The 22,279-nt window shown below is 40.3% G+C and overlaps 1 protein-coding gene across 4 annotated transcripts in view; it reads left to right on the forward strand.

The window, feature by feature from the left end:
* The window catches only part of lrp1ab (low density lipoprotein receptor-related protein 1Ab), a 205,467-nt gene that overhangs the window by 111,739 nt on the left and 71,449 nt on the right, over positions 1-22,279 (forward strand). For all 4 annotated transcript variants that reach the window (XM_061903335.1, XM_061903337.1, XM_061903336.1 and 1 more), the window contains exons 7-24: positions 262-424; positions 725-947; positions 2,364-2,553; positions 2,628-2,771; positions 2,848-3,084; positions 4,554-4,734; positions 4,878-5,100; positions 5,170-5,359; positions 5,437-5,559; positions 8,351-8,491; positions 8,772-8,897; positions 10,149-10,265; positions 10,353-10,433; positions 10,510-10,677; positions 18,772-18,954; positions 19,243-19,440; positions 19,571-19,816; positions 20,006-20,203. In XM_061903335.1, the coding sequence (XP_061759319.1) occupies positions 262-424; positions 725-947; positions 2,364-2,553; positions 2,628-2,771; positions 2,848-3,084; positions 4,554-4,734; positions 4,878-5,100; positions 5,170-5,359; positions 5,437-5,559; positions 8,351-8,491; positions 8,772-8,897; positions 10,149-10,265; positions 10,353-10,433; positions 10,510-10,677; positions 18,772-18,954; positions 19,243-19,440; positions 19,571-19,816; positions 20,006-20,203 (3,132 nt within the window). The remainder of the gene's footprint in view (positions 1-261; positions 425-724; positions 948-2,363; positions 2,554-2,627; positions 2,772-2,847; positions 3,085-4,553; positions 4,735-4,877; positions 5,101-5,169; positions 5,360-5,436; positions 5,560-8,350; positions 8,492-8,771; positions 8,898-10,148; positions 10,266-10,352; positions 10,434-10,509; positions 10,678-18,771; positions 18,955-19,242; positions 19,441-19,570; positions 19,817-20,005; positions 20,204-22,279) is intronic.

A 22,279-nucleotide genomic window follows, 5' to 3' on the forward strand; every position in this document is an offset into this window, starting at 1 on the left:
TTTTCATTTTATAATTTTGTGGTAAATTAAAATGCGCAATTTCTCTTAATGAAGATATTAACTGTTTATGTTTCTTAAACATTACTGGTGCTCAAACAGGACAGAACATCTTTTTACTTACCATATTTATATGAACCTAAAGCGGGCTAGCAGTCACAAAGTGAAATGTTGTGTTTTAATGTTGGATTTAAAGTGAATTTATTCTAGTTCTGAAAGCTTGTGTGTGTGTTTATGTTCTCTACCCACTTTCACACCTTTCAGATGTGGAACAAATGGCTATCGACTGGCTGACGGGAAACTTCTACTTTGTGGATGATGTGGACGACTGGGTGTTTGTTTGCAACAAGAACGGCCAGACATGTGTTAGTCTGCTAGACCAAGAACTGTACAACCCTAAAGGCATTGCCTTGGACCCGGCTATGGGGTTTGTGCATCCTTCTTCATGCCCCAACGCAACGTCTAACCTCCACTTACCTCATTTAGCAGGTCATGAGAAAAAATGCTGTCGTAGGTTGAACAACATGCTGACTCTGTATTTTTTGGGAGAAAAAAGCTTGATGGTTGTTTCAAGTTCCTACCCATTAAGTTCCCTTTTTCCATAGTGTCACTTCCTGTTTTTTTAATGACAGCTAATGACTTGAATATTACTTATTTGTCTCGCTTTTGACATCTCTTCCTTTAATTCCTGCTGACAGAGAAATTATATTTCCGCTTTCTGTTGCAGAAAAGTCTTCTTCACCGACTATGGGTCCACTCCGAGGGTAGAGCGCTGTGACATGGACGGTCAGAACCGAACAAAGCTGGTTGACACTAAGATTGTCTTTCCACACGGTATCACACTGGACCTAGTCAACCGGCTAGTGTACTGGGCTGACGCCTACCTGGACTACATTGAAGTGGTGGACTATGAGGGCAAAAACAGACACACCATCATTCAAGGTCTTCTGGTGAGAGTTTGCAAGAACAACTCAACAAGCACCAATGGCTTGCCCCATATCCACTTCTGCAACTATTCCTTAGTAACAAAAAGACAGTTTTCCTACTTTAGGTATTGGCTTTGGATGTCTTTTGAGACATTGCAGTTCTGCTCTATGGAGAGAGGCTACCCCCAGGGGATAAGTCCTTTTTATTGCTTTGATTGATACAACTTAAGAAGAGTGTGTGATTTTCCTGGCTAATGCCTCTCTAAACATATTAGTCTGGCCCGAGTGAAGCTTGGCTCAAACTCGTAGCGGTGTAATGGTCTTAATGAAATCAGGACTGCAGTGGAGGGTGGTGTGTGTGTGCGCTTTGAATTTGTGTGTGTGTGTACGTGCGTGCGTTTGTGTGTGTGCGTGTGTAGGAGAAGCAGGGGTGGAAGTGAGGACGAGGGCTCATACATTACTGTTACAGAGCTGCATAGAAACAAAATCTTAGAGAACTAGAACGGAAGTGCAGACCTCTGCCAAAGCCCAACAGTCTAAATCATAAGCCTCCACAGATACACGACTCTTGCATTAGTTCTGAAGGTTCCTATATCATCCATACAGAATTTTGTCAAAAGTGGAAAATTGAGCCAATCCCAATCTTAAAGTATTTTTGTTTCTCTGTCGAAATTATTTCCACAGAAAGACAGAAAGGATGTATGAAAATGATGTTACATAATGTATTAGTCATGCGACTGTTAAACTGACCGATGATGATGATTTTAATCTACATTTAAAACCCTTCCTTGTGGTAAAGATGGAATGTTTTGGATATGTTTTAGTGTAAATGTTGCTCCACAGTCGCATAAATAACCCGTTGTTTGAGTCTGCAAGATGTTGGTTTCCGGAGGCGTTCCCATATTACAAATGAAACCACGTTGCACTCTCTCCAAAAGTATTAGAATTTATCTTTTAAAAATGTACACTGTTTAGATATATATCTTGAAATCCTCACATCTATCTCCTCCACCCCATACAAGGCTGAAAAGTAATTTAAAAAACATTAAATAGATTCACCCTGTCAGAAAATCAGATACTCCTGCGCACTCTCAGATCGATTCAGAACTGCATTAAAAACAGCTGCTTTTAGCAACATTCATCTCACTCACTACATGTTGCATGTTGTTGAGTTCCTCCCCATCTGGGTGAGAGCTTTACATAATGTCCAAAGAAGTACATCCACCTCGCTGCCACGTAATAACGTGGCCAGACTGCAAAAGCCTGGCCGGAGGCATCGAAAACTGATTGCAAGCTCAGGCTAAAATGCATGAAACTTATGATTTGATGCTTTGATATTGTTTAACACGGGTAAAAAGGTAACCCTTTAATGATAGTGGTGTCAATTGCCAATTGACAATTCAGTTTTCGTTTTTTTATTGTGTAACGTCTTTATTTCAGATAGAGCATCTTTACGGGCTGACTGTGTTTGAGAACTACTTGTACGCCACCAACTCAGATGAAGGCAATCTCAACCCCAAGACCAGTGTTATCCGAGTTAACCGCTTCAACAGCACCGACTTCCAGGTGGTGACGCGGGTTGACCGAGGCGCCGCGCTGCATGTGTACCACCAGAGACGGCAACCACAAGGTGCGTCACACCAGTCCATGTCTGTATGTTGGTTTTGCAAGGATGTTACATGGTGCACGTCTAACTCTTTGCAGTGCGAAGCCATGCATGTGCTATGGATCAGTTTGGCAAGGCTGGAGGTTGTTCTGACATCTGCCTACTGGGGAATAGCCACAAGGCTCGCACATGCCGATGCCGATTTGGATTCAGCCTGGGAAGTGACGGCAAGTCCTGCAAGAGTAAGTACAGTATCACAGCCGAGAGGAGATGAAAACCTTCCAATTTGCACAACTCATAATGTTCTTTCTTCTCTAGAACCCGACCACGAGCTGTTCTTGGTGTATGGTAAGGGTCGCCCCGGAATCATTAGAGGGATGGATATGAATCCGAAGGTGCCGGATGAGTACATGATCCCCATTGAGAACCTCATGAACCCTCGAGCTCTGGATTTTCACGCAGCCAGTGAATTCATCTACTTTGCTGATGCCACCAGCTACATTATTGGTCGACAAAAGATAGATGGGACGGAGAGGGACACCATCCTAAAAGAAGGTAAGAATCTGAAATATGGACAAAAGAATGGTGCATTTCAGACTGCCGAGACCTTAAATGGGTTTAACATGGTCTGCCCTTTAAACATTGTATTTAAAAGTGAAAGAAAAAAAATTCTAATGACTTTAAGATTTCAATAGGTAATTTGGTGATCAGCAGTCCCGGCAACACATATTTTTCAACAGCCATCATTTATTAGAATGCATTTAGAGAAAATGTGTATTCTTATCTCTGAAAGTACAATATATGCTAATGTATCCTGTACGGTTAATTATCGGGCCCCACTTTGTAACTTTTGCAGGGTGCATTTGTAGCCTAGTTGGAAAAAGTAGATGCTATATGGGTGTATTGTTCCCAAAGGATCAAGGTACAGATATTTTTAAAGGTACAAAAATGTTCTACCTGAAGGTAGAACCCCAGTGACAAGCCATTGCACCCTTAAAGCAGGGGTGCCAAACTCGTTTTCACTTAGGGCCACGTCGCACTAATGGATGCCCTCAGAAGGCTGTTTGGAACATATATAACTATTATTGTTTAATATATTATTGTATAATCGTCTCATGATATTATTACACAATTGTCTGTGCATTTAACTTTTTTTTACATACAAATTGATTGATAACTTGCTTTAAATCATTAATCATTATGACCAGCAAATATTGAGGTATTTATTTTCATTTTAACCAAAACATTTTTATTTGTTGCATACTCAGATAAAAAGTAAAACACATGTAATAGCATGAAGTACATGCAATTTTACTGTCATAATTAAAAGAACATGTACATTTAGTAAGAAAGATGAAGTGCTTTATTGAAGCACATTATTTCCAAGCTTTCGCAGGCCACATAAAACGAAGTGGCGAGCCAGATCTGGCTCAAGGGCCTTGTTTTTAACACCTATGTCCTAAGTACGATACAGTCTTTTCAGAAAATGTTGCGGTGCTAAAGCAATTATTTGCACATCAATTCACTGCAGAACCAGCTGTGTTAAACAATGGTCTGGGTTAATATACTGTAGTTTGTATCGTATTCTCATGTCAATTTGTGTGTCCGTGCACTTTGCCATTGTTTTGCGACGTCAGATTTCTGAATCTTGGTGATGTATAGAGGTACATCAATTTCCCCCCCAAGGTTATAAATATAAACTTCCAATGCACTTTTCCTATAAAGAGGGCAGAAATTATCAGCTTTCAAGTTTTCTGAATTGCTGCATTAATCAATTTAGGGGCTGTGCTGGACCTATTTATCTTAATCTTTGTATGTCTTCCTACCAAAACACTTTTAGCTAACTCAATGCTTGCAGTTTGGGGAATGTCCTTAAGTAACTTACTAGTATGCACACATTCCTAAACTGGAAGCCTTTATGACCAAGATGTAGCTTTTGTATTTTATCTCACTTCCAAAACATATCCTGACTTTTACAAAGACTTTATTTAGGAATAGAAAAACAAAGTTTTTCTTTATCTCAGGTATTCACACGGTAGAGGGGCTGGCGGTTGACTGGATGGGAGGTAATCTCTACTGGACAGATGATGGGCCTAAAAAGACTATCAGTGTTGCCAGACTGGAGAAGGCTTCTCAGACTCGTAAAACTCTAATTGAGGGCAAGATGAGCCACCCACGTGCCATTGTTGTGGACCCGCAGCATGGGTGAGTTGTTCTAATGGCCATTCTTTTGCCATATATGGTAGCGTAGGACTGTAATATATTCAACTTGTGTTTCAAAGTTGTTTTATGCAACATCTGCATTACCAGTGTTGACATCATATGTGCTCTGGCTGTCTTTTTCCCAGATGGATGTACTGGACCGACTGGGAGGAGGATCCCACTGAGAGTAACAGAGGAAAGATCAAGAAAGCCTGGATGGATGGTTCCCATCACCAAGTGTTTTTGACTAGCAAGACAGTCCTGTGGCCAAACGGTTTGAGTCTGGACATTCCTCAGGGTATACTTTACTGGGTTGACGCCTATTACGACCGCATTGAGATGGTTATCCTCAACACGACTGAACGAAAGGTTGGTTTGCTTGAGAATGCAATTTTAATATGCTGACACTCAGGACTCACAGGTGTGATATTTTACCAGGTGGTGTATGAGGGCCAGGAGCTGATCCATGCTTTTGGTTTGTGTCACTACAAACAATTCCTCTTCTGGAATGAGTACCGTGAAGGTAGCATCTACAAACTGGACACTGTCACTAAAACAGTCACACTACTCCGCAATGAAAGGCCGCCAATCTTTGAGATCAGAGTCTATGACGCTCACCAGCAGCAAGGTAATCTTGCATTACTCATGATTGATTTAATTTCAAACAGGCTTATTCTGCTAATTACTATTTTTTTGCATGTAAAGGCACCAATGTATGCAGAGTTATGAACGGGGGGTGCAGCAGTCTGTGCCTTGCCATCCCTGATGGCAGGACATGCGCTTGTGCTGATGATCAAATCCTGGATGTCGATAATGTCACCTGCAAAGGTAAGGAAGCACTATGAACGAGTAGAAAAACCATCCTTCCTTAATCAAAACACACACAGCACTATATACAATACCCAAACATGATATGGCAATGAGGATTAAGGAAAAACGCCACCCTTGAGGTGTCTAAAAAAATAATAGTATATGTAGAACTAAAATATAAATAATTAATTAATAAATGAAGAAGACATAAAATAGTAAGAACAATTGTAACAAACATAGCAATAAATAAAACAGAAAATAACAAAATAAAAATTAGGAACCTAAGAAGAGTTTCAAATGTTCAGTAAAAAGCCTGATTAAAAAATGTGCCTTTAACTTTTTTTTTTTTTTAAAACATATCAACATTTTTTTCAGTCCTGAAGTGATGCAGGAGACTGTTCCACAGGTGAGGGCCAGAGTGGCTAAATGTCGTGGGTTTTTGTTCCGGTATTTGGTGAAGATAAAAGGCCAGTTCCAGAGGACCTCAGGATCCTGCAGGGTTGATATGTTGAAAGCAGGTCTGATAGGGCACAAAGCCATTAAGACCTTTAAAAACGAATAATATGACTTTAAAATCAACCCAGAAGCGGATGGAGGGCCCAATGCAGTGACTTTAAAACTGATGTAGTGTGGTCCAACCCTCTGGTCCTCGTCAGTATGCATGCGCCTGAGTTTTGTAATAATTGTAGATTTGTAATATTTTTAGAAAGACCAGTAACCAGACCAATGTATTACAATAGTCTAATTAACAGGAAATAAAACAATGAATTGGCTCCTTTGTGCTGGTCAGAGAGAGAAATTGGTGGTCTCTGGCTTTATGTTTTTAGAATGATAAAAACTTACATTTAAAACATTTTTTATGAACTGCGTTGGTTTACTCAGTGGCCTAGTGGTTAGAGTGTCCGCCTTGAGATCGGTAGGTCGTGAGTTCAAATCCCGAGTCATACCAAAGACTATAAAAATATGACCCATTACCTCCCTGCTTGACACTCAGCGTTAAGGGTTGGAATTGGGGGTTAAATCACCATAAAGGATTCCCAGGCGCGGCACCGCTGCTGCCCACTGCTCCCCTCACCTCCCAGGGGGTGATCAAGGGTGATGGGTCAAATGCAGAGAATAATTTCGCCACATCTATTATGTGTGTGACAATCATTGGTACTTTAACTTTGACTTTTAAAATGTTATTTTGGGAAAACTTTCTCTTTCTGGCCTTTAAGACCTTTAACTAAAACCTCTGTTTTGTCATGGTTGAGCTGTGGAAAATCACTCCAATTCATGACTTGATGTCTAAAATGCAGTTCAAAAGTGTATCTATTAGTCCTGTGTCATCAGGAGACACATCAATGTACAGCTGTGTATTACCAACACAACCGTGTCTCCTAATGACCTGCCTAATAGGCAGCATGTAAAGATAAAAAAATGGGATTTAAAACTGAGATTAGGGCTATTCCACACCTTATTACATGGGTTTCTTAGGAACATGTACCCATACTTTCAGTGCATAAAAAAACATCAGAGCGAAATCTTTCTGGTTCCTCACAAAGTCTAAAAACATTTTTCTTGGGTCAGTCACCCACAGGGGTGAATGTGGGTCTATGTGTCAGCCCTGTGATTGACAGATGATCAAGGTGTACCCTGCCTCTCGCTGTAAATCAGCCAGCAATACAGAAAAAGTCATCAATGTGCACTTTAATGGAAAGTTCATCTTTCAGAAAGTGGGCAATCTGTTAAAGTCTTCTCAATGTTGCTTTCCACCCACACAACTACACTATAGAACAGGGGCGCTCACACTTTTTCTGCAGGCGAGCTACTTTTCAATTGACCAAGTCGAGGAGATCTACCTCATTCCTATTTATAATTTATATTTATTTATTTATGAAAGAGACATTTTTGTTAACAAGTTAATGGTGTTTAATGATAATACAAGCATGTTTAACACACATAGATTCCTTTCTTTCATGACGACAAGAATATAAGTTGGTGTATTTGATTCTGATGACTTGCATTGATTGGAATTAGACAGTGGTGCTAATAACCTCCGCATTTTCAAATGGAGGAAAAAAAAAGTCCTCCTTTCTGTCCAATACCACATGAGAGTGGTTGGATTTGGCATCTCATTTGTCCAACTTGCATACTCGTTTTCAAACACTTTGTTATGAGAGTAGCATATGTGTGTGGCCCTTTAATGTCTGGCAGCAGGTGAGTGACGTCAGTGAGAGTGCGGGTGGGCAAGCAAGTGAGAAAGCGGTCGCTGAGGGCGGGGGAGAAATACATTGGCATCAAACTCCGTAGCTTGCTAGCTTGTGCACGCTAGCTTTCTGAGACTCTTATTTTGTTAGCACAGGCAGGATGAAACAGGTCTTTTATGGTGAAGACAGGAACTGTGCAGTCGGTCTTTAGAGTTTTTACAGCAGGTACGGAGTCTCTAGAAATAAAATGTGTTTCTCTGCGTCCGCCCTGTTAGTGATTTTTTTCTTAAATATGAGCTTGCAGCAGCCAGCGTCATCTCACAAGATCCTCGGGTGCCGAGAATGTCAAACAACTGACGAAAGTGAAGTCTTGGTATGATTGATGATTGCTCATTTATATGTATATTTTTTAATGCCTGGCTTGAGATCCACTGACACACCCTCCGAGATCGACCAGTCGATCGCGATCGACGTAATGGGCACCCCTGCTATAGAATATAGTTTTACATGTGTGAGGGAATCGTCAAATGATTTTGTAACTTTAAGATGGACATAAGCCCACCTAGCTACTAAGGCTTTTGTGCAGAACTCTGGATTCAATGGCCCATCTGTTTTTTCAGCCAACTCCTCCTACGTTCCCCCGCCAAAGTGCCAGACCGGGGAGTTTGCCTGCGAGAACAACCGCTGCATCCAAGAGAGCTGGAAGTGTGACGGGGACAACGATTGTCTGGATAACAGTGATGAGGCCCCTGAGCTTTGTCGTAAGTGTTCCATGCCCCTGTCACTGTTACTCAGCAACACTGAAATAAACACGGTGTTGTTTAAAGGCCTATTTTGCTAATGCAAACCAACAAAGCACAAGCTGGCGCTTCCAAAAATGTGTCTTTCAGACCGCATGAAGTGATTGTGATGTCTTTGGTCACACATGATTGCATGATTATTTTAGTTGTTTTTTTCACTACAGTATATGTGTGTCGTAGAAAAAATAAGCATATTAAGGTGACTTTGATTATTCATGGTGCTCCTGATGTCTCCCACAAGACCAGCACACCTGCCCGACAGAACGATTCAAATGCCAGAACAACCGCTGCATCCCTCTACGATGGCTGTGTGATGGTGACAATGACTGCGGCAATGACGATGATGAATCAAACGCCACCTGCTCTGGTTGGTTCCTAGTTTGCAAAACCTTCAACTATGCATTAGTCTGTTTTGTCAGTGACCAATGGTTTTAATAAATCACTTTGTGTTTAGTTTTTGGTTTTACATAATAAACAAAAGTTTAATGAAAAAATATTTCATTACAACTATACAACAAATGAGTTAGCTATTAGACAGACTTAACCTGACTCTCGCCAGATCATTGTAGTTCGCTGAACTCCACACATAAGCTCAGCGAACAGACTGGGCATCAAAAAGAAAATTGTATCTTTTCTTGGGCTGTCCAAAAAAAATTTATAAACTAATTTATTACAAAAAAATATCACATTGCTTATGTACTGTATATCCACATGTTAATCACTGTGCTCAATGGCAAATTTCCCTGCAAAATCTGACCAGGATTAATCCAAATTCAAAAATGTGATTAATCATTTAAAAAATGCACTCATTTTTTCACAATCACCACTGAGTATACTATAATGTTTTCAAATATTTAGTCGGAAAGTATTAAAGTCTTCCCATGGCAAATCTATATATTTTTTTTCACAATAATTGTAATATTAATTTTATGTTTTTATCTTGAAATTAGTTATTTTAGATGAATACATTGATATGTGATGCATAGAATATGTTGGGAACCATTATTGGGAACTTCTTAAATATTTCTCAAATACTGTATGTTTGTAAGAGTATTGACTCTGAATACAAGAATTCATACGGAAAATTTTATATTTTGTTATGAGTATCGCGAAGACAAATAACTTTTTTATTTTGGCATTTTTTAGGTGAATGTTACAGCCCCTTAGATGGTGTTCTTGATTTGTATGTAAACTGACAAAATTTTCTTTATCCACTTTATTAATAATGCAGTAGATGTCAGCTTTATACAATGTTATAATATATTGACAAATACCTATCTTAAGGATTTATTTTTCAATTACATGTTGGACTACACTGTTAAAAGTACAATTACATTTAATCTACACAATAAGATTAATTATTCAATGGATACTGTAATAAACAGCATTGGGATGAACGAGAACAAATATTGTGTGTCAAGGTCCAACATCAGTGAGCTATGAACTCACATGTCTTCTGACAGATTTACGAAAATTTTACACACATACTGTACTGCATTCCAGAATCTTGTAGACTTTTTTTTCCCAGAGCATAGGAAGTTTTTATATCTCTGCATTAATACTTTTTGTTGCATGCATGTTGAGCAAGAGATTCTGACAATGTTTTGTTTCCTGCCAGCTCGAACATGTCCACCAAATCAGTACCCTTGTGCCAGTGGGCGTTGCATCCCCATCTCCTGGACATGTGACCTGGATGACGACTGTGGGGACCGCTCAGACGAACCAGACTCATGTGGTGCGTTTGGATTGCATCCCTTTATTGTTTTATCCTAATCAGACAAATAATTTAATTTTACAACACCTCTCTTTACATTTTCTCCAGCCTATCCCACATGTTTCCCTCTCACCCAGTTCACCTGTGCTAATGGCCGCTGCATCAACATCAACTGGCGCTGTGACAACGGTGAGCGTCTCCTCAAAGCGCTCCCGTGCTCCTTGTGAAATTTTTAATCCTATTTTACATGCCTGCTCCTGTGCAGACAACGACTGCGGGGATAACAGTGATGAGGCCGGCTGCAGTCACTCCTGCTCCAGCGTGCAGTTTAAATGCAACAGTGGTCGCTGCATCCCAGAATACTGGACTTGTGATGGCGACAATGACTGTGGAGACTACAGTGATGAGACACACGCTAACTGTACTAATCAAGGTAAATATGTTCGGTTGCTTGCATATGTTTCCATCACTTGTCGTATGTTTTTTACACTGTTTTGTTTCAGGCTGAGAGGTTGTCAATAGAGGTTCCTCCTCCTCCATGACTAATTTCCCATGGCATCAAAACAGTGTCTTAAATGCTTGTGCGTGAAGAACCACACTCCGTGCACATGGCCTCTGTGAACGCACAGCGTCTTTTTGCTCGCGCACGGAATTGCAATGTGTCTTCCTCTTTCTCCACTTGTGCGGCGTTCCACCCTTTCGGCACTTAGGGGCAGGCATTGAATACAAGGCCCCGAGACTCCTGCTTTTCTGATTGGTTCCTTTTAAACGCCTACTGTCGCCTTGTCAGACCCAATCTAAGGGAGTCTGTGGTTTGTCCCCTTTAAATAAGATTAGAGCCTTTAGACAAAATAAACCAAAATTTGTATATTTTTGTAATTTTGTCATACAATTTATAAAACATATGACATCATGATGTCATGTTATACATGTCAAAAAACTATTTAAATAAAGACAGCCTTTTTTGACTGATAACCATTTTTTTCTCGAAATATGCTCCTGAGGTAAATTCTGTGATGCATTATTTGTAAATGTTGCATTATATAAACCTATTTTATATGAAAAGAGATAGCTAAATTATCCATGGTCTGGGGTCTTAGTGCCGCAGTCGGAATTGTGATACCCTCACAGTGTGATAAAATGTGTGTTGTTTTATCACAAATTCCACCATCAATACGTTCTTCTTTGTCTGGACAATCATACGGAGCCCCTAAAGGGACATGGGGAAAACATTTTTTGCGGGGGGGAAAATATTTATTTATTTATTTATTTTTTTTAGATATGTACCTCGTGCGCACGAGAAACTTTTGCGTGCCCACAAGATGTTTATCACGTGAGCAGGAGAAAGCCTTGGATGCGTCCGCGTGGTTGGAGGTGTGTGTGAAAATGCAAGTTAAGGAGTTAATTCAGCTGTATTTCCAAATAAGACGTTCCCAACAGGTGTGAATGAATGTTGAGTACCACTTCTCTGTGAGCGCTTTGAGTGTTTAGAAAAGCGCGATATATATATATCTTATATATATATATATATATATATATATATATATATATATATATATATATATATATATATATATATATATATATATATAGATGTCTTGATCCAGAGAATAGTGCTCGATACCGTGGTAGAGCGCAATATGTAGGTGTGGGAAAAATCACAAGACTACTTCATCTCTACAGAACTGTTTCATGAGGGGTTCCCTCAATCATCTCCTGATGATTGATGCAACGCCCACACCTACATATATATATATATATATATATATATATATATATGTAGGTGTGGGAAAAATCACAAGACTACTTCATCTCTACGGAACTGTTTCATGAGGGGTTCCCTCAATCATCAGGAGATTTTAAAGGAAGCATTCACATACAATGGTTTATATAGGGCACAGAGTGGGTGGGTACAGGCAGGCATAGGGTGTGGTGATTGGCTCATGTGTTACCTAGGAGGTGTTTCCGTCTGTGGCGGCATGTTGAAATGATTTCACTGCGCTTGTTGAGGGATGATAGATCTGGATGATATATAATAAACAGTTTCTCTTTTAAGCATAGGTTGTATCTTTTATTACCACTGTTGTAAGGTGTGCTGGATGCAAGAATTTGCCATGTTATTGAATATTCAACATTATTGTCTTTGAGGTTCCAAATGTGTTTGCTGAGTTCTGTAGAATTCCGCAAAGTCTGGTTTCTAAAGGAGGCGTTGTGATTATTCCATCTTGTTTTGAACGCTCCTTCGGTTAATCCTACGTACGTGTCGGATGTGTTAATGTCCTTGCGTGTTACCTTTGCTTGGTAAACGACTGATGTCTGTAAGCACCCTCCGTTGAGAGGGCAATCAGGTTTCTTGCGATAGTTACATTCCTTATTGGTTTCAGAGTCGTTTAGTGTGGGGGTAGGCAGTCCTTCTGCAATTGCTTTGTTGTGGTTTGAAATGATTTGTTGTATGTTATTCATACAGCTGTAGCTCAATTTAATGTTGTTCTTGTTGAATATTTTTCTTAGGGTGTTGCCTCTGGCGAAGTGTTTGTCGATCAGAGTGAGGAACTTGCGGCCGATGTTGGTTGAGACGTTTTGGCTGAATGGCGGATTGTACCAGATGATGTTTTTTCGTTTTCTGCTCTTTTTTGGTTGGTTTCCTGGAGTGGGTTCATAGGTGAGGGTGAAGTTGTATCCGCTTTCATCAAGTGCTTTCTGGTACGGAGGGGTTGCTTGGTCGAATTCAGCTTTGCTAGATGACAGCATTGATAGCCTTTTATTATTTCCGGTAGGTATTCTTTTCGTGGTGGTGGGTGGGTGGTTGCTGTCATGGTGCACGTATTGGAGTGTTGTGTTGGGTTTTGTGAATGGTTGGTAGCTGTTATTTCTCAGGTTGAACGTGACGTCGAGGAAGTTGACGGTTTGCTTGTTGGCTTCAATCGTGATCCGTAGGCCGTTTTCTTTGAAGATTTGGCATATGCGCTTCTTGGTGTTCTCGCTGCTCCTTGGCGAGGCGCGGCACACTGCCAGTCCGTCATCACGGTAAATACCAAGGTTCAGGTTGAGGCTAGCAAGCTGGGAGCGGAGGAAACTCCCAACGAGTTCGCACGTTTCTGCTCCGTCAAAACTCCCCATAGAAACGTCAAATGTTGAATTGTTCTTTTTTGCCATGGTGTATTGTTGTGGATGAGTATGGAGTTCTTTGCGTGGATGACGATGTTTCTTTCGTTGCCTGTGATTGAGTCGTAGTCCGAGGCGAAGTTTAGTGCTTGGGTCAGTAGGTCTTGCGTGATGGAAGGGTAAAATTCTTCGGTGTCGAAGGAGATAAAATTGTGTTGTTGTTTGTCTTGGATGTTGTTAAACCATTTGATTACTGCTGCTGTATTTCTCCATTGGTTGAGTGGTGTTTTGTCCTTGATTTTTGTGTTGATTCTGTCCAGGATTATTTTGCTGATATTTCCTATTTCGGATTTAGTTGGGTTTATTAGTCGGCATGTTGGGTTATTTGCGAAGTTGGGTTTGTGGTCCTTCAATGTGATGAAGGCTTCTTTGTTGGCTGTGGCGTCCACCCTGTCCTCAATGTCCAGTTCGGTTGCGATCCGCTTGTTTTCCAGGTGGATGTTCTGTAAAGTGTTGGGTTGCGCTTTTTTGTAATTGCAATTGCAATTGCAGAAGGACTGCCTACCCCCAGACTAAACGACTCTGAAACCAATAAGAAATGTAACTATCGCAAGAAACCTGGTTGCCCTCTTAACGGAGGGTGCTTACAGACATCAGTCGTTTACCAAGCAAAGGTAATACGCAAGGACATTAACACATCCGACACGTACGTAGGATTAACCGAAGGAGCGTTCAAAACAAGATGGAATAATCACAACGCCTCCTTTAGAAACCAGACTTTGCGGAATTCTACAGAACTCAGCAAACACATTTGGAACCTCAAAGACAATAATGTTGAATATTCAATAACATGGCAAATTCTTGCATCCAGCACACCTTACAACAGTGGTAATAAAATATGCAACCTATGCTTAAAAGAGAAACTGTTTATTATATATCATCCAGATCTATCATCCCTCAACAAGCGCAGTGAAATCATTTCAACATGCCGCCACAGACGGAAACACCTCCTAGGTAACACATGAGCCAATCACCACACCCTACGCCTGCCTGTACCCACCCACTCTGTGCCCTATATAAACCATTGTATGTGAATGCTTCCATTAAAATCTCCTGATGATTGAGGGAACCCCTCATGAAACAGTTCTGTAGAGATGAAGTAGTCTTGTGATTTTTCCCACACCTACATATTGCGCTCTACCACGGTATCGAGCACTATTCTCTGGATAATCCAATCAAGACATATATATATATATATATATATATATATATATATATATATATATATATATATATATCCATCCATCCATCCATCATCTTCCGCTTATCCGAGGTCGGGTAGCGGGGGCAGCAGCCTAAGCAGGGAAGCCCAGACTTCCCTATCTCCAGCCACTTCGTCTAGCTCTTCCCGGGGGATCCCGAGGCGTTCCCAGGCCAGCCGGGAGACATAGTCTTCCCAACGTGTCCTGGGTCTTCCCCGTGGCCTCCTACCAGCTGGTCGTGCCCTAAACACATCCCTAGGGAGGCGTTCGGGTGGCATCCTGACCAGATGCCCGAACCATATATATATATATATATATATATATATATATATATATATATATATATATATATATATATATATATATATAATTTCCCGTGTTTCAGCAGTGTTTTCCTTCTGTTGCTCTGGATCTCGACTTCCTCCCCAGTTCCTTGACTGCTCGCTCGCCCCTCGACTCTGACGCCTCTCTCTTGCCCCAGATCACCTGCCTGCCCCATGGACTGCCTCGTTCTTCGTATCTCATTCAACACTTTAGTAACACACATTTCAGTTAAATTTTACACAGTCTTACACTATACACACTCTTGAGTCTTGTCACACTTCATTTCCTCAGTTTATTAGCTAGTATTGCTTATTATTCTTATTATATATATTTACTATATATATATATATATATATATATATATATATATATATATATATATATATATATATATATATACTGTATATAACAAATTAGCGAACATTACCACCTCTGGTGTCTGTTTGCCGTCACCTCAACATAATCAAGACACAACAGTTTTTGCAAAATAGTTTCGACAATGGATTGATTGATTGAAACTTTTATTAGTAGATTGCACAGTACAGTACATATTCCGTACAATTGACCACCATATGGTAACACCCTAATAAGGTTTTCAACTTGTTTAAGTCGGGGTCCACGTAAATCAATTCATGGAGCTGTCTCCTTCCTCTGAGTTCAACACTCCTTGGGTCAAGTTCTATAAGAATTAAGCGTACTTCTTCTTTCTTGACGTGTAATCCTTCCTCCTTGCATTTAGTGTACATCCACCTATATCCACACAGCACGCCACTTGTTTGTAACTGCTGGTGAATGAAATCTACCACGCGATCCAAAGAGGTGTAACCTTTGCGCCGTAACAGACTACATAGTTTCATAATTAATTTTAAATGTCTTTCAGACACAATATACCAATGACAACTTGCAAGCAAAGCAACAATGTCCTTACAGTGAAGTCCGAGTTGGAAATACAGCCGATCTAACTCCTGAACTGCCATTTTAACACACACCTCAAACCACGCGCACGCAACCAATGATTTCTTGTGCGCACGTGACACATATCTCATGCGCACGTGATACATATCTCGTGCTCACGTGATACATATCTCGTGCTCACGTGATACATATCTCGTGCTCACGTGATACATATCTCGTGCGCACGTGATACATATCTCGTGCGCACGTGATACATATCTCGTGCTCACGTGATACATATCTCGTGCGCACGTGATACATATCTCGTGCGCACGTGATACATATCTCGTGCGCACTTGATACATATCTCGTGCCCACTTGATACATATCTCGTGCGCACGCAAAAGTTTCTCATGCCCACAAGAAACTATGTAATTAAAAAAAAAACTAATCTAAAAAAAAAAAAAAAAATGTCCCCCCCCGAATTTTTTTCTCCCTCATGTTCCTTTAGGGGTTCCGTACAATCAAGCTATCTATTTTATTTTATTTTATTTCTTTAAAGAACAAATTACTGTTTTTCCCGGGATTCCCGCTTTTCCGCCAAAATCTCTTTTAAATGGTGTTACTGCTTGCACATTTCTCGACTGTTTCAAATAAATTCCAACAGAACTCCAGTCAGCTCCTTCAAGGCAAATGTGCTTTTTAGCATATCCTCAAATCATCCCAGTTTTCCCGTTTTTTCGTAACACTTCTTCTCTGTTAAAACAAGTGTTGCTACTTTCACACTCTTCATTTTGTTTCAATTCTTCCAAAGTCCAAATGCTCCTTGCTAATGTAAGTTAAATACTAACATACTAGCGTTAGTTAAATGCTAGCTAGCATGGTAACATTAGTATGTCAGCATGCTAAAATTGGCATACTAACTTTTTTTTTTAGGTAATTTCGCAGGCCTGGAGCATCAGACTGTTAACATACTATCATTAGCATTTCGGTACTCGCGTTGCTTATGCTAGTTATTTTTATTTTGAGCACTTAGCTTCATAAGGAAGGACATAATGGGTTATTTTGTCTAAACTTTAGACTATAAGGACTACTCTTTTTCAGAGAGGACCCGCGGTGACAGTTCCTTCAGATTGGCTCTGACCAGGAGACAGTGAACGTAAATTGGGTACGAGTGCAGAGAGGATTTATGCGCCAAGGATTTTGTCACTGTTTTGATGCCATAATATCCTCCCTAATTGGCTTCTATTTTCTGTCAGTTACATCAAATATTCATATTGTCAGAATGTGGTTGTGTTTTGAGGTTAGCTAGTAACTAAACCATTTTGTGGCATCTGAAATCTCCGCTGCCTGTCTTCAGAAGATTCTGTCTCTTTGGTTGACCGCCGCGACAGCGTAATGGAAGAGCGTACACCACTGTGCACTGTGTGTGTTCTGTTGTTGAATATACTGCACGATCCATGCAGAATTCTAGCCAAGTGCTGTCAAATCCCAGCATGCAGAAATGAGACTCAGCATGACCTGTTGGTTTATGAGCAATCTGCCCTCTATATGTTTGCACCCTGCTCTCTTGAAGCCGTTACCAGAAATGAAAACGCAATACCACTGCCGCCTGTATTATTAATGTTCTGCTCAGGAGGCCCAAGGTTTCCTGCTGTATCTGTGCCAAATGTTGACCTTTGTCATGAGGGACAGTCATTGTGTCACCTCCTCAGTGGCGCCCTTTATCCTCTTGTGATATCAATCAGAGCATGGTGTGCTCTTGTTGTTTGACTTGGCACTGAGTCATGTAGTTAATCTTTCATTGCATTATATCAGCACATTAATTAATGGCTAGAAAAGCTTATTGTCAGGGCCCCTTTTTCTTTGTTGGGTGCTTGCATTCTCTCTGTATTGCTGGCTTGTATTACTAGCTTCTACTTGAAGACAGCCCCCATGCATACTGTATTTGTTTGTAGCTTCCCAATAAAGGCATCCATTAGGGGTGGATACCTTTCATATTTGAACCTATACTGTACCAATTACTGATAACTACGAATTTATACCGGTAGTCAATGGTACACCTATTCGGTACTTACGTTTTTGTTGATTAATGTTAAATGTTTAATAATAATTTTAAATGAACTGATTATGATAACTTCGCTGTGCACTTCTCATATCTTGCTTTCTTAATTAATTTCTGAGTCTCATTTGCAAGTATTGTATAGTACACTTTGCAAGCAGCTATAATTTGAAGACGTTAGATGGCAGTATGTATAGAGACTACTTAGTGTTGCCTAGCTAGGAAGTAGTCTTTGCCATGAAGCTGAATGTGCCAGTCTAGTCTTATATGGCGCCCAACAATGTGTTTATACTGCATGTCTTGCACTTATCACACAGTTGCTGTTTGATTTTAATGTGCATTTTAGTTGTAGTTTTCATTACCAAATTTGGAGCTGTCGAAAAAGCTATGTAAAATTACTAATCAATTGCCTGTATATGATACAGCCAATGTAAATTAGCACCAAGTTAACACATTTTGGAAGAGTGGAGCCTTACTTTCTGTTTGAGTGTTTTCTATCAGGCATAACATTTTAACATTACCTTGAAGCGGATTGGCTTAGTCCGCTCTAAGTACTGTTTGAGTAATTGTTTCCTCACCAAGTGATTGAGCTGATGTTTAGACTGGCACCGGAAGTGATGTCCCAAGAAACAGAAGTATCCAAGTATGGCACCATTTGATTTGTGGTGACCCAATACCGGGTAACATGGACATAATTTGGTAGGTGCCTATAAAAGCACCAAATTTGATGCTTCCCCGCATCCATTGCCTTGTTTAAGTCACAGCACCTGCTACGGATTGCAGAAATGGCTGCCCACCGCTGAGTGCTATCCTCTTTGGTTGTTTGACATAAATAAGCGGTCCATATAATATTTATCTCCAACTCACTTTGTCCCTCCAGCGACTCGTCCCCCAGGCGGCTGCCATGTGGATGAGTTCCAGTGTCGTATGGACAGTTTGTGCATTCCCATGCGGTGGCGCTGTGACGGTGACACCGACTGCATGGACCACAGTGATGAGAACAACTGCGAGGGTGTCACTCACATGTGCGACCCGGCCGTTAAGTTTAGTTGCAAGGACTCGGGTGAGGAAGATCTCAAATGCTCCGAGAACGTCAGTCGGTTTGGACGATGTTTTGTATGCATCATCTGACAATATGACAGTATATACAGTATATTGTTATTTGCTGCTTGTAACGTTATCCATTGCTTCACCTTGTTTCCCTTTTCAAGGCATGAATTTAGATTTGATTAAAATTTTATTTTATTGTTCCTTTTAAAACCAGTTACCGTACATTTCCCTGCCTGAAGTCTGTGAATCTGAGTTAAGTTGAGGACGGAAGCTAAATGATGTGTTGATTTGATGTCATTAGCTCGCTGCATCAGCAAGGCCTGGGTGTGTGACGGTGACAGTGACTGTGAGGACAACTCGGATGAGGACAACTGCGACGCGCTGGTGTGCAAATTGTCTCACCACGTGTGCGCTACTAACGACTCCATCTGTCTTCCCGCTGAGAAGCTGTGTGACGGCACTGACGACTGTCCAGATGGTTCTGATGAGAAGCTTTGTGGTATGTTCTGCTTTACACACGTAATGAATGCCCTTCCACTTGTAGAGGAGAACATTATTATTCAGTTGGTGCTTCCTGATACCTTCCTCTGTCCTCTGTCAAACACTGCCTTCCTGTTTGTGTCTTGCAGACTTGTGTTCGTTGGACAACGGTGGTTGTAGTCACAATTGCAGCATCATTCCCGGTGAAGGCTTCATGTGTTCGTGTCCCATGGGCATGGAGCTGGGAGCTGACAACAAAACCTGCAAGATACAGAGCTTCTGTGCCAAACACCTCAAATGTAGCCAAAAGTGCATGCAGGAGAAGTCCAGTGTCAAGTGCTCCTGCTACGAGGGCTGGGAGCTGGAGGCTGACATGGAGAGCTGCAAAAGCACTGGTTAGGAAAATAGAGTCCTTCAGAGTGAAAGCTAAATCTGCTGAATGTAAATATGCACTAGATGCTTTCTAGTCCCGAACGAGTCGTGTTACTGCTGTCTAAAAGGACAGATGCAGCTGTTTCAAGATGTGCTCCAAGGCAAGCAGTGTATTTGATGGGACACTAATAGTTGACTCTCGTTGCTGTCAGATCCCTTCAAGCCCTTCATCATATTTTCCAACCGCCATGAGATCAGAAGGATTGAACTTCACAAGGGCGAGTTCAGTGTCCTGGTACCAGGGCTAAGGAACACCATCGCCTTGGACTTCCACCTCAGTCAGAACACTTTGTACTGGACTGATGTAGTCGAGGACAAGATCTATCGTGGCAAACTGTCAGACAATGGAGGTGAGTTAATAACAAACACATCTTTCTGAATTACTGTATATTGAAACAAAAACATCAAACATTAGGGTGCTAGAATTTAAATGTTACCTTTTGTCACTGTCGTCTTTTTGTACAAAGTTGAAATACAAATAGTCAGTGTATGTTTTGGACATTGAATAGAATCGGAATCAAAAAACAAAAAACTACTGGTTCATTAAAATTTCATTTTGGAATTCAAAAAATGTTATAAAAAAAACAAAACACTAGATTATATTTAATACAACAAACATTTAAATCAATGGTCAGCAGAAGCAAAGAAAAACAACAAAAAAAAATGGGCGAAAAACAATTATTTTTCAGTATTGACACAGAAAAATTTGCTACTTAAAAACAAGACAGAGATTAGCCTGTAGGAAAGAAACATGTGCTGTTGTATCCTATATTAAAAAACAAACAAAAAAACAGTTTTTGGATCCGTTTTTTTTTTTTTTGCTGACTCGTTTTTGCTATATATTATGAAAATCAAACACATTTTAAGAAACTTGTATGGAAGTATTATTGTAGCAAACTAATTTGCAAACGTGTATCTCAATCTGTATGTGTGTGATTCAATTCACACGCCTGTGTACTAATTTGTTTGTCTGTATATCAATCCGAGTGTGTGTTTTATATCCTCGTATGTGTGTTTTAAGTTGTCTGTCTGTCTCTGATCAGAAAGATACCTGGATAGGCTGTCTACTTGCACGAGACTTTTGCGACACTTCTGTTGGGTACGATTTAAGCGGGCGCATCCAGATTCGTGAGCGTGTAATACGTGTCCGCACGCATTCAGAAGTGCAGGCGTCTACTACAATCTGTGTGTGCGTATCAGTGGTGTGCCTACATTCAACCAACCACGGAATTTTGACCAAAATATACACTGGCCCAATCGGTGGGAAGTTTTCAATTGGTAATTTTTATTTAAGTATATTGTATGTTTAGGAGTTTGCAGTGTTGGAGTATGTGGGTACATTTACAAAAAGTGCTACAGTATGAATAACAAGAGATTTTTATAAAAAAAGAAAACAATATGGAAAAGTAAGTACATTAGATCAAATAGACTCGAATGAAAACTTCATGGCAAACATTTTTGCGATGTATTGAACATAAAGAAATACTTCGGCATAAATCAAATATAATCTATATATTATTTTGAAAAAAATTAACAAAGGTCTTATATATTCAGTGTAATATCCTCATGAGAACCAATTCCGTCTACACTGGACATTTGTGTTTAGCATTGAAGTGCTATTTTTGTTACCAAAACGTGTAACGCTGACAACATAAATGACAAAAAACAAATGTCCACTGGAAAGAAAGCTGCTTCTCAGGGGAATTTGGTCCAAAATTTCTGAATTTCCGTTTCTTTAAGAGTAGAAATCTGAGACAAATACTTTTCAATAATTTTGCATTTTTTATATGACTATGATTTGCCTGAAAAGCTGGACAGGACAAAAAAAATTAAATTAAAAATAAAATTAAAAAGTAGTAATTTGTATTTTCCCCCTGTATTTTTATGAATATCAGAAAAAGAGCCCCCCAGAAAAAAACAAAAAAACAAAGTTGAATACACAGTGTCAGCAGGGGTGATCTGTGACCCTAAATAAATCTGCCAAGTCACGGCTGGTCCTCCCTTCTCCAGAAGCACAGGTCTCCTTGCCAATCAAGGTTGTGTTCCCGGCACAGCACTCATGGGGCACACGGAAGGTTTTGTCTCATCCTATTTGTCTCAGTATTCGCTTGTCCGTGACTGCAGCCAGCAACACTGATCTAACGTAGGAGGCACAACTCTTCTCAGTTCTCCCGGTTCCCAGTTCACCGACGTCACAGGTTCAGCTGCGCGATTGCGCTTTGAGCTTTCATTGTCGCTCCCGCTGCTCAATACTGAAATAGTTTCATAATCTTCACAGTTTTTGGTGTTGCTCTGCGGTGGCGCTACATAAACATTCAAACAATTACAGAAAGCCAGCCATAACTGCAGCATTCCTTAAAACAAACGAGCTAGAGCTTTAATTCTAGCGCGCCACTTGAAGGGCCTGTGAAGAAGTTCCCTAATCA

Source organism: Nerophis ophidion, linkage group LG06 (assembly GCF_033978795.1).
Source record: "Nerophis ophidion isolate RoL-2023_Sa linkage group LG06, RoL_Noph_v1.0, whole genome shotgun sequence".
NCBI lineage: Eukaryota > Metazoa > Chordata > Actinopteri > Syngnathiformes > Syngnathidae > Nerophis > Nerophis ophidion.